At 42.9% G+C, this 15,757-nt stretch overlaps 1 protein-coding gene across 2 annotated transcripts in view; it reads left to right on the top strand.

The window, feature by feature from the left end:
- Positions 1 to 15,757, top strand: part of smad10a (SMAD family member 10a) — a 44,538-nt gene that overhangs the window by 5,219 nt on the left and 23,562 nt on the right. For both annotated transcript variants that reach the window (XM_054763238.1, XM_054763237.1), the window contains exons 2-3: positions 10,156 to 10,231; positions 15,455 to 15,698. In XM_054763238.1, the coding sequence (XP_054619213.1) occupies positions 10,156 to 10,231; positions 15,455 to 15,698 (320 nt within the window). The remainder of the gene's footprint in view (positions 1 to 10,155; positions 10,232 to 15,454; positions 15,699 to 15,757) is intronic.

Here is a 15,757-nt window from a genome sequence, read left to right as displayed (position 1 = left end):
TTCATTTTAATGCCTGATACAAATAAAGGTACCTTTGCTTGGACAAATATAACGCTGACAACAAAAATAGCTCATAAGAGTTAAATTTTTTGGCAGTACAATGCTATAGCTATTCATGTAAGAACTTAGGTGATTTTGGTTATTATCAAGAAAACCAAGGAAGTTGCTACATATCAGCTGTTAAATTAAACTCTTATGAGCTATACTTGTTATCATCATTATATTTGTCCAAACAAATGTACCTTTAGTTGTACCAGGCATTAAAATGGATCAATAAACTGAAGAAACAAGGGTGGTCTAATCATTTTTTACATGACTGTATGTATTTAAAATAAAGCAAAAATAACTGAATTCTTTCTAAATAAATAAAATGCAATTCTCAATGAAGTCTACTGAGGTTGGTCCTGCAACTCAAGTAACAACACAATATATATTTTGTTAGTAAAAAAAAAAACAACAAAAAAGCAAAATGCAAATAAATGCAATCAAGTGCATTTAATGCTGGATATTTAAATATTTAAAGCTGCTATTTAATGGCAGGCATAGCTGAGGACAGCTGTTTCGGGGCTTGTGTCAATGCGAGCATGGCTCAAGATGAGAATGGATGTAAATAGCATTACCAGCGCACTAGCTAGTCACCGGGAAAGATTTTCAATGCATCAGTAAAACATAGGTAATTTATAGCATATTAACATATCTAATTTATTATGTATTGTGTAAAACTATGACAGAAAGAACATCAAATTAAAAGCACAAAATGAATACAGTACAGCCCTACCATCCACCAGTGTGAGCCTGGAGTTTGTTTTTGAGAGAGTTGCACCACACAAATATACACATTAACACTCAATAACGTCATCAAATCTTACCTTAATGCATTCCCACATAGTATCAGCATTTGGGAGCAAATATGAGGTGAAAGAAAAATGGGGAAAATACAGTATAGTAGTCTACCTGTGTAGTGTGGGAGAAAGTTAGATGGTGCGTTCAAGATCCGTCGAACAAAGTGGGACAAAACGCCGCTCACATTAAACATGCAAAAACTGCGGAATTTCTATCCATCCATTCATCCATTTTCTGTGCCGCTTATCCTCATTAGGGTCGCGGGGGTATGCTGGAGCCTATCCCAGCTGACTTTGGGCGAGAATGGGATTTCTAGCTATATATTATTTTTTAAAATTAAATAATGGCCCATATTTCCAAAATTGCTATCACTTTACATAAAATTTGAGGTAGCTATAGTTGCGTATCGAATCGTTTACCGCAAAGAGATTTACATCCTCACTTATAGATAAAACTTATTTCTATCTGTGATGAAGTGCGATTAATTGAGTTAACTATGGACAAAATGCGATTAATCATAATTAAGTATTTTAATCAATTGACAGCCCTACACAGTTGTGATGGTATCTTGGTTAAACTCCATTACCTGATGCCTCAAGAAATGTACAACACAGTGAATTGGCAGCCTGTTTCCTTTAGCTCGCTGGCTATGGCGACAAGCATGTCACTGTGGCCAGTGACACCGGTGTGCGATGCAGAGCGAATTACGAGTCCCCCACGGTTTTGATTGGCTGTCAGATTTGGAAGGAATTTTGGGGTATTAAAATAATTCAGAGGAGAATAAGCGGCCGGTGTTGATTGAGTATTCTTGCTAGGATCTGAGACAAACTTACATAAATGTCAGTGTAAACTAATAGAAACTGACCTGATATGTTTATGCTAGCGCCAACAAGTTCCCAGGCTGCTGCTTTTTTGTTTAAATCTTTATATTCCTTTTTAGAAATGTCAAATAGTTCCAGGAAATCTGACACCGCAAGTATTGTTCCTCCATGTTTACCTGCGAGAGAGTACTGAAAAGCATCCTTGGTCCGCTCATTGGTCGGTCAGTGAAAGTCCTGCTGATTGGTCCGCGTCTGGGACACATCGTTGAAAAGTTGAACATTTCCCAACTTTCTGGGATGGCGTCACAAGTCAGCATGTGCACAATGACATGCACAAGCACAGAATGTAACACGCGTGGACAGAGACTCCCGACAATCGCCCTGTCACGCAGGTTTCATTGAAAATGAATGGACTAGACATTGTGTTTCACCAGTCAATCGATGGATTTACTGTATGTGGTCGCTTGTTCATTGCAGGGCTGGACTGCATGGATGACCATTGTTACACATGTATGTCTACTTTGATATAATTGACTACTTTTCAGAAAATGTTGAGTGAAGATGATTATGTCACGACTCAATGAACGCAGGCAGGCAAACACCGGCTCCCGCTCCCTTCTGCACGCTCATCCAATTACCAGTCAGAACTCAGGCAGGATGTATTTACGGTCTTACAAAAAGTTGGATATTTTTAACTCATTATCTGTTTCATTTGATGGTTCTTATTTTGGGTATTCAGGCTGTTTGTTTCCACAAGCTATACTGTAGGAGCATCATCTGAGAGTTGCATATTTGGAGAAAACATGGGTTTGTAATAAAAAATGCTCATCCACTGGGAAATGTATGCTCCAATGTTGTTGCAGCTTTGGCCTTTGGCCGTAGCAGAGTACTCAGCAGCTTTCAGCGACTGTGGTTTTGACATTGATCACTTTTCAAATGAGTCTGTCATGCAATTCAATAACTGTGTGATTTAAATACTTGAATGACTTTCCTTTGCTATATGGATGTACAATAGAGTACCGCTTTTTGTAGAGGTTACGTTCCACGCCTACCAGCGAATGGCGAAAATCCACGAGTAATTGATGTAACACTCCAAAAAATGACTATATTTAACACACTGCGTTTTTTGGTTAATGTTGAAAATGTATGTAGAAATTTTGTCTCAGTTTGCGTACATTTTCCGGTTAGTGCACAATATGGCACGTCTTGCCGTGTTATTAACACACTGCGTGAGTCCAACTGTGTTCTTAATGTATTTTTATCACAAAACGTCCTTGTTAGCATCCTATTAGCTTGCTAATACATGGAAACAGGAAGCGGGGGTCAGCTGCTTTGCTTTGCTAACTAACACAAGTCTTAAAAATGTTAACACAAAACAGCTTTTTATCATTTTACAATTGTAATTTTACAGGCATAAAACAGTTCTAAATGCTTATTATTATTTGGTTTGTGAATGGGGCCCATTTTTTTTGTATGTCTACATAAACATGGAACCTACCTAAAGAAAGATTAGACCCCCGTCTTTTGTCAGAAAAAAGTTTGTTTCTACCTTTTTCCGTTCTTTAGTCATCAGCAGTAGAACATGGGTACGTTTCAGGAAAATATCAGTTCCCGACTGGAAAAGGGAGAAAACCAGCTGTTTGTGAAAAGATGGCATAGCTTACACTTTGACACAAATATGTTTTGCATTTATATAACAACTATACCAACACTAAATGGGTTGTATTACATCAAAATAACAATTTATTTACAAATATAACACCATCAAATATTTACAATTTTCACATTTGGAATTGAACTATCGGTGTCCATGTATGCACGTGCATTCATGCATGTGCATGCGTTAGAATTTCCCTACAATGCGTAACCTTCTGCATGCTCTCTCACTTCCTCCTTCCTGTCATGTGTGATTTTTCCGTTCACATGATCCCTGCCGAGCTCTTATCAAATGCACCTACCTTGTGGCCGTTTTTATGGCTTAAAAGTGCTCTCACGTGAAATATATTAGTGGAGACTTGCATCATCACCTCTTTTTGCCTCTCTTGCAAAATAACGTAAAAGACGTATAAATACGTTGTTGGGGCTCGGGCGTTCGGGATGATAAAAACGCATAACTATGTCTTTGGTATTGAATGAGTTAATAAGACAATTGCAACTGCATTGGTGACTACGTCTTCCTTAGCCACAGGCAGTTGATTACAGTTTGTTGAGGATTTTGTAGCAATGTGTGCAGAGGCCAAAGTCCAAGCCCAAAGTTAGCTGGGATAGGTTCCAGCATACCCCCGCAATCCTTTGGAGGACAAGCGGCATAGAAAATGAATGAATGAATTAATTAATGAATGTGCAGACGCTGACATCCCATTAGAAAAGTTAGCCAAGCTAAATCCCCTTCTGAAATACTGGGCAAAATTGTCCAATGATGTATTGCATCTATAAATGTCAGGATTTTTTGCATTTAATTAATGGACCTTTTATTTACTGTCACCAGCTTAGTGTGTACTTTTGTAAAATAAATGTCAAAGGTTTCATAGGGAAGAAGAATTTCATAGGGGCCTAGATGTGTTCATGGTCCGATGAACAAAGTGTGAAATCTGTTACGTGCAGTCAGGCAGAGATCCCAATATGCAGAGCCAGACACAATCCAGGTAAAAATAATATCTTTAATCTTGTTGAACAGGAACCAAGTAACAAACAAATAGCAAAAACTTCTGAGTCCAAACTGAGGTAGAACGGTGCAACTAAGGTAGTAAAACAAAAAGGCACCGTGGAAAAAGGAAACAACTCACTGATGAGCAGACGGCGTCACAGGAGGCAAGGAGCACGTGGAACAGACTTTGAAAGGACACAGCAATCTTAAGGCAAAGAGCACAGGAGCAAACAAACTGGTGTATCACAGGCAGCATGCAAACCAGTAGTACAATCCCACGTCCTCCTCCTGCAGCCATGTGGCTTAAGAGCCCTTGATGACCAAGTGGCTACAGGTGTGCCTCGTGGCGCCGCCCACTCAAGGAGTGAAGGGATCTACAGAGAAGCACACAGGTCAAAAGGTGACAACACCAAAATGAAACAAACCTAACAGTACCCCCCCCTCAACGGACGCCTCCTGGCGGCCTACCAGGCTTGTCAGGGAACCGTTTGTGAAAGTCAGAAATTAGAGAGGGGTCAAGAATAAGTTTACCGCCAATCCATGAACGTTCCTCCGGACCGTATCCCTCCCACTCTACAAGGTATTGGAAACCCCTACCCCTTCTCCGAGAGTTAAGGATCTTGTTAACGGAATAAGCGGGATGGCCGTCGACCAACCTAGGAGGAGGAGGTGACCTGACTGGAGGGCTGAGAGGACTAGTAGAGACTGGCTTGAGACGGGAGACATTGAAAACAGGATGGATATTAAGAGATGTAGGGAGCTGGAGCTTGACTGCGTTAGGGTTGATGACTCGTTCCACCGTGAATGGGCCGATGTATCTCGGGGCCAGTTTCTTGGAAGTATCTGCCAGAGGGATGTCCTTAGATGACAACCAGACCTTCTCACCGGGTCTATAACTTGGAGCTGGGTTGCGGTGGCGATTCGCGACACGTTGGTTCCGCTCTGAAGTGCGTCTTAGGGCTGCTCTGGTGTTGCGCCAGGAACGGCGGACACGGCGTAGGTGCTGGAGCACAGAGGGAACGGCCACATTAGATTCCAGGGATGGAAAAGCTGGGGGCTGGTAGCCGTACACAGAATAGAATGGGGAAACACCTGTAGCAGAACTGACCAAGGAATTGTGAGCATATTCCACCCAGGGAAGATGTTTAGCCCATGAAGCAGGTTGTTGGTGGCAGATGCAGCGCAGTACTGTCTCCAGGTCTTGATTGGTTCTCTCTGTCTGTCCATTTGATTGCGGATGATAGCCCGAAGACATGCTAGTGGTTGCCCCTAGGGCTTCACAAAAACACTTCCACACGGCAGAGGTAAACTGAGGCCCCCTGTCGGAAACAATGTCCAAAGGTATGCCATGGGGGCGGAAAACATGGAGGATTAGAAGTTTGGCCGTGTCCAATGCAGATGGGAGTTTGGGGAGGGGAACGAAATGGGCCATCTTGGAGAAACGGTCAACTATAGTAAAAATCACAGAGTTGTTGTCAGAGGGAGGCAGTCCACAAACAAAATCTACTGAAATGTGTGACCAAGGGCGGAGGGGTAATGGGAGTGGGCGGAGAAGTCCAGCCGGAGCCTGGTGGGAAGCCTTGCTGCGTGCACACACTGGGCAGGCCGCCACAAACTGCTTGGTGTCCGCTTGACAGGATGGCCACCAAAAACGTTGACCAAGCAGGAACAGGGTGCGGTGGAAGCCTGGATGGCAAGCAATCCTGGAACTGTGTGCCCAGGTCAGGACCTCGGAGCGCAGTGTAGGGGTGACGTATAGCAGGCCAGGTGGACACTTCGCTGGGGGGGTAATGTCCTTGAGGGCATCTGTCACTCGGCTCTCAACCTCCCATTGGAGAGCGCCCAGGATCCGGGTCTGTGGAAGGATGGGTTCAGCCTCGGGGACCTCTGAAGAAGGGGAAAAGAGTCTGGAGAGGGCATCCGGTTTACTGTTACGAGAGCCAGGGCGGTATGTAATGGTGAAATTGAAACTAGCTAGAAATAGGGACCACCGTGCCTGGCGAGGGTTAAGTCGTCGTGCGGAGCGGAGGTAAGCTAGGTTTTTGTGGTCAGTAAATACAATGAAAGGGTGGGTGGAGCCCTCCAACCAATGTCTCCACTCCTGTAAGGCTAAGACGACGGCCAACAGTTCCCTATTGCCTATGTCATAATTACTTTCGGCAGGTGAGAGACGGCGTGAAAAGAAGGCACAGGGGCGGAGTTTACGGTCAGTGGAAGAACGTTGTGAGAGCACGGCCCCGACCCCGGAATCTGAGGCATCAACTTCCACAATAAACTGGCGAGAGGGGTCAGGATGGGTGAGGACGTTGGAACTTATAAACAAGGATTTAAGCTTTTTAAATGCCGCGTCTGCCTCTGGGGTCCAGACAAATGAGACTTTAACGGATGTAAGCTTAGTGAGAGGTTCTGCGACTCGACTAAAGTTGCGAATAAATCTACGGTAAAAATTGGCGAAGCCCAGGAACCTCTGCAGCTGCTTCCTTGTTATAGGAGTGGGCCAATCGACCACGGCTTGTATCTTAGCCGGATCAGCCTTGAGTCGCCCTTTCTCCACAATGAACCCCAGGAAAGACGTCGACTTGGAGTGAAAATCACACTTCTCCGCCTTCACAAATAACCGGTTTTCCAGGAGTCGCTGAAGTACTAGCCTAACGTGATGTATGTGTTCATGAAGGGAAGGGGAAAAAATCAGGATGTCGTCCAAGTACACGAATACAAAGCGACCTAGCATGTCACGTAGCACATCATTGATCAGATTCTGAAACACTCCGGGGGCGTTAGTGAGGCCAAACGGCATAACTAGGTACTCAAAATGCCCCATAGGGGTGTTGAATGCCGTTTTCCACTCGTCCCCCTCTCTAATTCTGACTAAGTGGTACGCGTTCCGAAGGTCCAATTTAGAAAAAATGACAGAGGAGTGAAGTGAGGAGAACGCGGAGTCGATAAGAGGAAGTGGGTATTTATTCTTGATGGTTATGTCATTTAGCGCCCGATAATCAATGCATGGTCTTAATGAACCATCCTTTTTGTCCACAAAGAAAAACCCGGCACCTAGAGGTGAGGAGGAAGGGCGAATGTGTCCGGCTGCAAGGGAGGTGGAGATGTAATTTTCAAGGGCTGCGCGTTCAGGATTGGAGATGTTAAACAGTCGGGAGGTGGGTAACTTAGCTCCTGGTAGGAGGTCAACGGCACAGTCATAAGGTCGATGGGGTGGGAGCTCCATAGCCCTGTCCTTACTGAATACCTCCTTGAGGTCATGATATTCTTTTGGTACTTGAGAAAGGTCAATCTGTTCAGTGGGTGAAAAGTGAGCAAAGGGTGCATGAACGGACGCGGAACGGAGGCAGTGTGAATGGCAGTACTGGCTCCAATTGGTAATAGCAAGTCTAGACCAATCAATACAAGGGTTGTGAATCTTGAGCCAAGTGAGGCCTAGGACTAGAGGTGCCGAACGAGAAGGTACTACAAAGAATCTCAGCTTCTCAAAATGATTACCGGATACTCTTAGGGTAAGTGTCTCGGTTTGGTGAGTAACGTGAGCCAAAACGCGCCCGTCGAGCGAACGAACCACTTTGGCCTCCTTAAGACAGAACACAGGGATGTTATGCAGGTTAACAAAGTTGTAATCCAAAAAACAGTCATCTGCCCCAGAGTCAACAAGTGCACAGATATTAAGGCAGTTCTCCTCCCAGGCGAGTGTACCTTTCAGTTGAAGGCGCCCTGGCGACGCCTCGACGGTAGACTGGCCCACGGTGAATGCTCCTCCAGTGGAGGTCGGACGTCCTGCAGGTCGAACAGGACACTTGGAGATGACATGATCAGCACGGCCGCAGTATAGACAGAGATGCAGGCGCAGCCGGCGTGTCCGCTCGGCCGGAGTAAGACGACCACCTCCAAGTTGCATGGGTTCCTCACTGGGTGCTGGACCAAGGACTGCTGTGCTGGGAACCACATCTGGAGGGGATGGTTGCAGGATGGAGGTGGAAGAAGAAGACTGGGTGCACGTAGGGTTTCGTTGCTCTGCCTTGCGCTCATTGATGCGGTCGTCCAGCTTAATGGCGAGGGAAATGAGCTGCTCCAGTGACTCAGTCTCATCTCTCGTTACGAGCTCATCCTTTATATTAGAGTTCAAGCTGGCTAGAAAAATATCACAGAGGGCTGTAGTGTTCCAGCCACTCTCCGCTGCGAGAATGCGAAAGTTTATTGAGTGGTCTGCCACGGAAGCCTTGTGTTGGCGTAGAGCCATCAGACGGCTGGCTGCCTGGCGCCTTCTTAAGGGGTGGTCAAACACCTTGCGGAACTCAGAAATGAAGCCAGATAAAGAGTCCCGTAGCTCCGGACGATTCTCTAATATAGCCAGTGCCCACTCAGCAGCTCTCTCCGACAGGAGACTGGCCATAAAGGCTACTCTTGCTCGGCAGGTGGGGTAGGTGATGGGTTGCTGGTCAAATACCAGTTGGCATTGGTGTATGAATTGTTTGCATTTTCCACGGTCGCCAGCGTACCTTGAAGGGTGAGGAATTACTGGTTCCTTTAATCCACTGGCAGAGGAATGAGGAACAGATGGCAGCAGCTGGGGAGGAGTGACTATGCCATCAGCTGGAGCCGACAAGGTGGAGCTCGTTCCCTTGCTGACGAGCCGGTCCAAGTTGCTGGAGATGGACTGGAGAAGCGTGGACATATCCCTGATAGCCAAATGATGTTCGCTAATCATACCTCCATGTGCCCTGAGTGCAGCATGCACCGGGTCAGACTCTGCGGGATCTGTTTGCATGGTGGGATTGTTCTGTTACGTGCAGTCAGGCAGAGATCCCAATATGCAGAGCCAGACACAATCCAGGTAAAAATAATATCTTTAATCTTGTTGAACAGGAACCAAGTAACAAACAAATAGCAAAAACTTCTGAGTCCAAACTGAGGTAGAACGGTGCAACTAAGGTAGTAAAACAAAAAGGCACCGTGGAAAAAGGAAACAACTCACTGATGAGCAGACGGCGTCACAGGAGGCAAGGAGCACGTGGAACAGACTTTGAAAGGACACAGCAATCTTAAGGCAAAGAGCACAGGAGCAAACAAACTGGTGTATCACAGGCAGCATGCAAACCAGTAGTACAATCCCACGTCCTCCTCCTGCAGCCATGTGGCTTAAGAGCCCTTGATGACCAAGTGGCTACAGGTGTGCCTCGTGGCGCCGCCCACTCAAGGAGTGAAGGGATCTACAGAGAAGCACACAGGTCAAAAGGTGACAACACCAAAATGAAACAAACCTAACAAAATCTCAGTGCTTGACATGAAAAGATGATCAGTGAAGCATAAAGACATAAAGATGTAAACGTTGTGGGCTTTTTTTTTTTTTTTTTTTTTTTTTTTACAGTGGTACATATATGCTGTACATGTTGCCTGTATTATCCCTGATTTATAAAATATCGCCCCATTTTTAGAGAAAAAAATAACAAATTCAGAGCTCTCACCTTGGGGGCGTAAGGCAGGAATGTTTGCACATATTTAATGGAAGCTGCAATAAACGCATCAAACAAAAGGAGGGAAATAATGAGTGAAAACAAATAGATATCGGGCAACAGCTGGCAAGGCTGTACAATACTGAGGGTCTGGTGAAGGATGAGGAGCAGGTGCGTCGGGATCAGGGGACAGAGGGATGGTTGCAAGGACTGTGTGCACAGCTGCTGGTCAGTTCAGGGAAAACACGGGCATGAGAGGAGAATAACACTTGAATAACATGCTAATGAAAGGGAAAATGTGAGCATGTCAGGAATAGGGATGTTTATGGCGGGATGTACATACTGTTATATTCTAACGATTGGTCTTCATCCTCTCTGCTGACAGGGACTGATTCAGAACTGGGCCATCATGATCCCAGTGAACCTTCTGGTCACTCATTGGCTGATCAGCTTAATACCAGGTAAGAAAAACAGCAAACACTATTCCAAGATCAAGTATAGTGGAACCTTTAAAGCAAATGTCTCAAACACAGGCCAATTGCGGCTCACGGTACCATATTTTGTGGCCCCCTACTTGACATCAAAGTGTTTTTTATTCATATTTTTTTATATTGTGTTGATCTTGAGTCCGAACAGAGCTGCTCAAAGGCACTTGAGCTTGCTTAAAGGAAGAGGCGTGAGTGAAATGAACAGGAGGGTCCTGTAAAATTGCGACTTTTTTTCTCGTTACACTGACTTTTATTCAGGTAAAATTACAGATGTTAAATTTTTTCTGTTTTTTTTCAATTTTCCAACTATTTCAGCTTTCTTCTTGTAAATTTTCTTCCCATAATTGTGACTTTATTTGCATAATATTTTGATGTTATTCTGGTAACATTCTAACTTTTTTCTGCAACCTATTTTCCCATAAATTACAACTTTGATCTCTTTTTGTTTGTCATAATATTAAGACGAAAAAAACATCTTTTTGTTAATATTTCAACTTTATGGTACAAAAATGACGTTATTTTTCATCATAATATTGCAACGTTATTCTCGTAAAAATTGTAAATATACAAAAAAAGATTAAAGTTGTAATTTTTGGGATATTAGGTTGCAGAAAAAGTTAGGATGTTACGAGAATAAAATCAAAATGTCTTTTAAAGCTGTAATATGAGAAACAAACTAAACAAAATAAAGTTGTAATTTTTGGGGGAAATTTTGGTTGGGGAAAAAGTTATAATGTGGAAATAAAGTAATCATATTACAATTAGAAAATATACAAAGATTATTTTAAAAGAAAGCTGAAATATTTGTAAAATAAAAAAAAACAACAGCAAAAATCGTTAGAAAAAGAGCAAACTGTGAAATTGATATTTTTTTCTTGAATATAATATATATAACTTCTTAGCATATCACCTGTACATATACTGTATGTGTTGCTTTACAAAATATTCAAGTGGCAAAGTTGCATCCTTTTATTTTTCACTATGTGGCCCTCGCTGGAAAAAGTTTGGACACCCCTGCCCTAGATGGATATTTTCTATTTCCATGATTTTCTATGGGAAAAAATGCCTTTTGTATGATGATGCTTTACATGGTCTTTGTTAAAGGAAATAATGTTGGGCTTTGAATTAGAGCTGAAAAAGCGTGTGCACCCCGATACAATGTATATAAATACAGTCAAACCTGTCTTAGCGGCCACCTTTATAGAACGGCCACCTGCCTATAGCAGCCACTGTAAAATCCCCCGCAGCAAATTTACATGTTATAGACCCTGTGTATAGCAGTCACCTGTCCAACGCGGCCAGCGGCCACCCATTTTGTCTCCCTTGGTCAATATCTGACTGCATATAGCGGCCAAATTACCGACTCAAGTAGAAGCTTCATGCACGAAAAAGTTTTGTTTTTCAATCAATGAAGCCGTCGTGTGTAGACTTGAATTACTGAGTCCTAGCTCAGTCACAATCATTTACAAGATCCACACAAACTGTCAGTTGTTCCACATAAAAAAGCCGTCTTCTTTTGAGCTTGCTATTTCCTGGTCAAACATGTAACTTTAAGAGCATGTGCACCAAAACATTACCGCAAAGTAGGCTGGGAACAGGACATGCTCCCAGCGACGCTACAATAAAAAAAACATATGCTAGCATGCATGCGGCAGCGGGAGCTAAACTGAGTTCGGTTGTACTTAATTGAAGTATTTTAGAATGTACTCACGTTATTTTTCATCAATCCTCATCCACAAATCCATCAAAGTCCTCATCTTCTGTATTCGACACAAAAAAAAGACGTCTTCTTTTCCGTTCGCTACTAGTCTGTTAACTTGTCAGTGTTATTCAGCTCCGAAGCAAAGAAGGAAACTTCTCCTCTTTCTTCTGTCAACATTATTTCTTGAACGCGGCCACTAGACAGCAGCTCAGAACACACACACATCTCTCAGCATCATCTCTCCTTCCTGCTTGCCCACAAGGCAAAGGTTAAACAAGCCCCACTACATAGCTGTCCAGGCAATGCCTGTAACAAGTGACACTGTTTATTTCCTGGTGTGAGACAGTGTGCACAATGTGTGTCAATACTGTAATGCCGCTTGTTGTGGGGAAGGAGAGACTCACGTCGCCGATGCACTTTAATGGCTTTATTAACAGCGGAGAACACTGCAGGACTTTACATCCACGCCAACATAAACACACTTCCCAACTCTCTCGAAACTCACAGCTGGCACTGAGCCTAGCTCTCCTGCTCGGGACGCCCACCGTCACTTCCCGTCACTTCCTGATGAACTGAAGCTGTAATGACACTGCCGTATAAAAAGTAAAATATAAAAAACAAGCGTAAGACATTACTAGCACAGCTTTGTTCTGTGGGTCGTGGATATATTCTATCAGTTATTATTAAGCCTCTAGCTTCCTTTTAGTAAGTAAAAACCTTGGCTATGATTGCACTACATTGTCATGTAGACCTACAAAGTACACTTGGAAGAACAAGAGGTGAATAAATGTATTGCAACTGATGTAAAACTGATGAGGGGTAGGATTAAATAAGCTTTGCTTCTTCCTACTCCTTTTTGGATATGCAAAATTGTGAATTGTACTATGTGATGTGCTACTGTTTGACTCATTTGCATGTTCAAGATGAATTAAAACCATGAACCATGAACCATGATAATAACAAGCCTAGTACTGTAGTGCTGTACAACTTTTATCCACAGTCCGCAGTGCCTTCTACTGGTCAACATTATTATTATAATTTTTTTCCCTTTTTTTTTCCTTCTACTGGTCAACATTCAAACTGGACGCCAACCTGTCTATAGAGGCCACCTGTCTGTAGCGGCCACTTTTGCAGACTCCCTCTAGTGGCCGCTATAGACAAGTTTGACTGTACTCATATTTATAAAATATATATATGTATATATACATATATATGCTGTATTCTCTACTATGTTTACAGTAGGAGGTAGATCTTTGAGACTTTTTTAAAAAGTAACTCGCAGGTTGAACAAGTGTGGGCACCCCTGGTCTGGGGCCTGACCGATTCCTCGATTATGGAAATTATGGAAACAACAAGCTTCAGAAAATAATGGTTAGTTAAAGCCCTACTTTTAATTGTGACCACAGTTTTGGTGACCAAGTTGCTGTGGTCTTGCAGAACCTTGAATCCGCGAACTGAAATATTCAGCAAGATAAAGGAGAAGGCACAATGTCGATTTTGTTGAAACATTTCATGCCACATTGTAGTTTTTCCAGGGATGTGCATTTGTTTGGGAGAACATTTCAACTTCTGCACATTTGTCTGCTTTGGGTTTTAGTGGATGTACGGAGGTGTTGTAAAAGTACCATTGTCTGCTTGTATGTTTGGGGTACTTCCTATCTGTCTGTGGTTTGTTTGGGTTTGTTCGTGTCTGGTACAATAATAGATACCGCACCCAACTCAACCCAAGATGACATTGAGGACATAATTCATCTCAATTTGCCATGTAGAGCACTGATTTTAGACCTGAACTCAATTACTTTGTTTGAATGATGCTGTAGTCCATTGTCCTACATTGTCAAGAGGAGCAGTGGAAATAAGCGTAATTAAATAATTGTCAACGTCCCACTCTATTCTATCCATCCATTTTCTTGCCTAGTTGCCAGTAATGAACAGGGTGACTGTGAATGAGGCAATCACACACAGCAATGCCAGAATAAGCTCAACTTCTTTGGCAGAGGAAATAAAACCAACAATCTGTCTTAAGTACATAGACCTTTTTTCTTCATCCAATAAGTTCCATTAAAATCTGGCTGTGACATGCCAGTCTTTATTACTAATTGTATCAACCAAACACCTACCAGTGGTGGACAGTGCATTAAGTACCTCCAGTGGGGACGTAACCAACTTAATTCATCCCTTAATGCCAACACTGTCATGTCACATGACACAAACCATCAGTAGTACACAAAAATGCAATATGACATTGTGTAGCATCACAGAGAGAGCCATATTGGGGTCACGTGGTCACTGTCGCTAAAATAACATCAACAAAACCTAGCTCAGGGGTCCTCAATTACATTTGTACAGTTTTTGGCCTAAATGAAGCATAAAAATGGCCAAATAAAGCAAAATACAAATATAAGGCATTCAAAGACGTTGTGATGATATGTAGCATTCTACACTGGTCACTAGGTGTCAGTAATTTTACTGTCATGTTGGGTGAGAAACACAAGCACCAGGCTTGATTGCCGGAACAACAGGCTTTTATTGCAGATTTGAATGATCTCACAACAGGCATAACCCTAACTTGGGCTAATGTTGCAGGCGTAATACACTCCAAGCTAAAACTCAACTCCGAACCCCTGATGTTACTTCCTGTCCAACACTGGAACACGTTTACAGCAACACACACGAGCATGTGTCTTATTTATGCCTTAAAATACTTATTTTCTCTTGTTATACTGTATCTACTATATTGGGTAATAGGCCTGTAAAGGTGACTATAGGGGTGTTATCTTATGTTTAGAGGGCACTAATAATGTTAAAAATTGTATTTAGAAGGTCATAAACTGGTTTTCTATGCTCCATGTATGGAAAAATTTGACTCCTACTTTGCAGAGGTCAGGTCTGGAACCAATTAACCACCATAAACAAGGGATTAATGTACATCCAGTTAATCTGTTCCATACACCCAAAAATATGAACATAAATCACAGTCTATAGAATCATAATTCTTCAAGTAGAAAGAAAAGCGAAATATATATAAATGATGAATGACCTGCATGCATGAACATCAAAATTCTGGCACTTGCAACTTTTTTGCAACCGTCCTAAAAAATGAAGCACAGGTTCCTCTGACACTTAAAAATACGCAGTGCGCTTGAACACAAAGTCACCAACGCGTGGATGCTTTTTTGGGCACTGTTGGGCCATACGATAACCGAGCCAGTGTACGAAAACTGAGACATACTTGTGGCAAACGTTGAAAAGCGAATCATATGAAAACCTGGGCATACAAAAACCGACCTGTGTAAATGAAAATGATTCACCCAGTTTTTAAAAACGTTGTGTAATCTTTCCTTGGAAAAAGAATGGCAATAAATAATTGTAAAATAAATCCTCACATTGGCATTATGTGATTATTATTAATATTTACATTCATGCTCATGAACTTTAGAGCGCTTACTCAGTGGTGTGTGTTTGAAAAGTGCAACTTTTTTGTCCCATTGCAGCAGCATCATGTCTGTGAACCCTCCCAGCAGCAATGACGCTTGCCTCAGCATCGTCCACAGCCTCATGTGCCATCGGCAGGGTGGAGAGAACGAGGGCTTCGCCAAGCGGGCCATTGAGAGCCTGGTCAAGAAACTGAAGGAGAAGAAGGACGAGCTGGACTCGCTCATCACTGCCATCACCACCAACGGCGTCCACCCCAGCAAGTGTGTCACCATTCAGAGGACACTGGATGGACGCTTGCAGGTCAGTTAGTCAACACATCTTTAATCTCTGGAGAAGATGATTTGATCCGAATGGGCTGT

Source organism: Dunckerocampus dactyliophorus, chromosome 20 (genome assembly GCF_027744805.1).
Source record: "Dunckerocampus dactyliophorus isolate RoL2022-P2 chromosome 20, RoL_Ddac_1.1, whole genome shotgun sequence".
Classification (NCBI taxonomy): domain Eukaryota; kingdom Metazoa; phylum Chordata; class Actinopteri; order Syngnathiformes; family Syngnathidae; genus Dunckerocampus; species Dunckerocampus dactyliophorus.
This window is presented reverse-complemented; position numbering and strand designations above follow the sequence as displayed.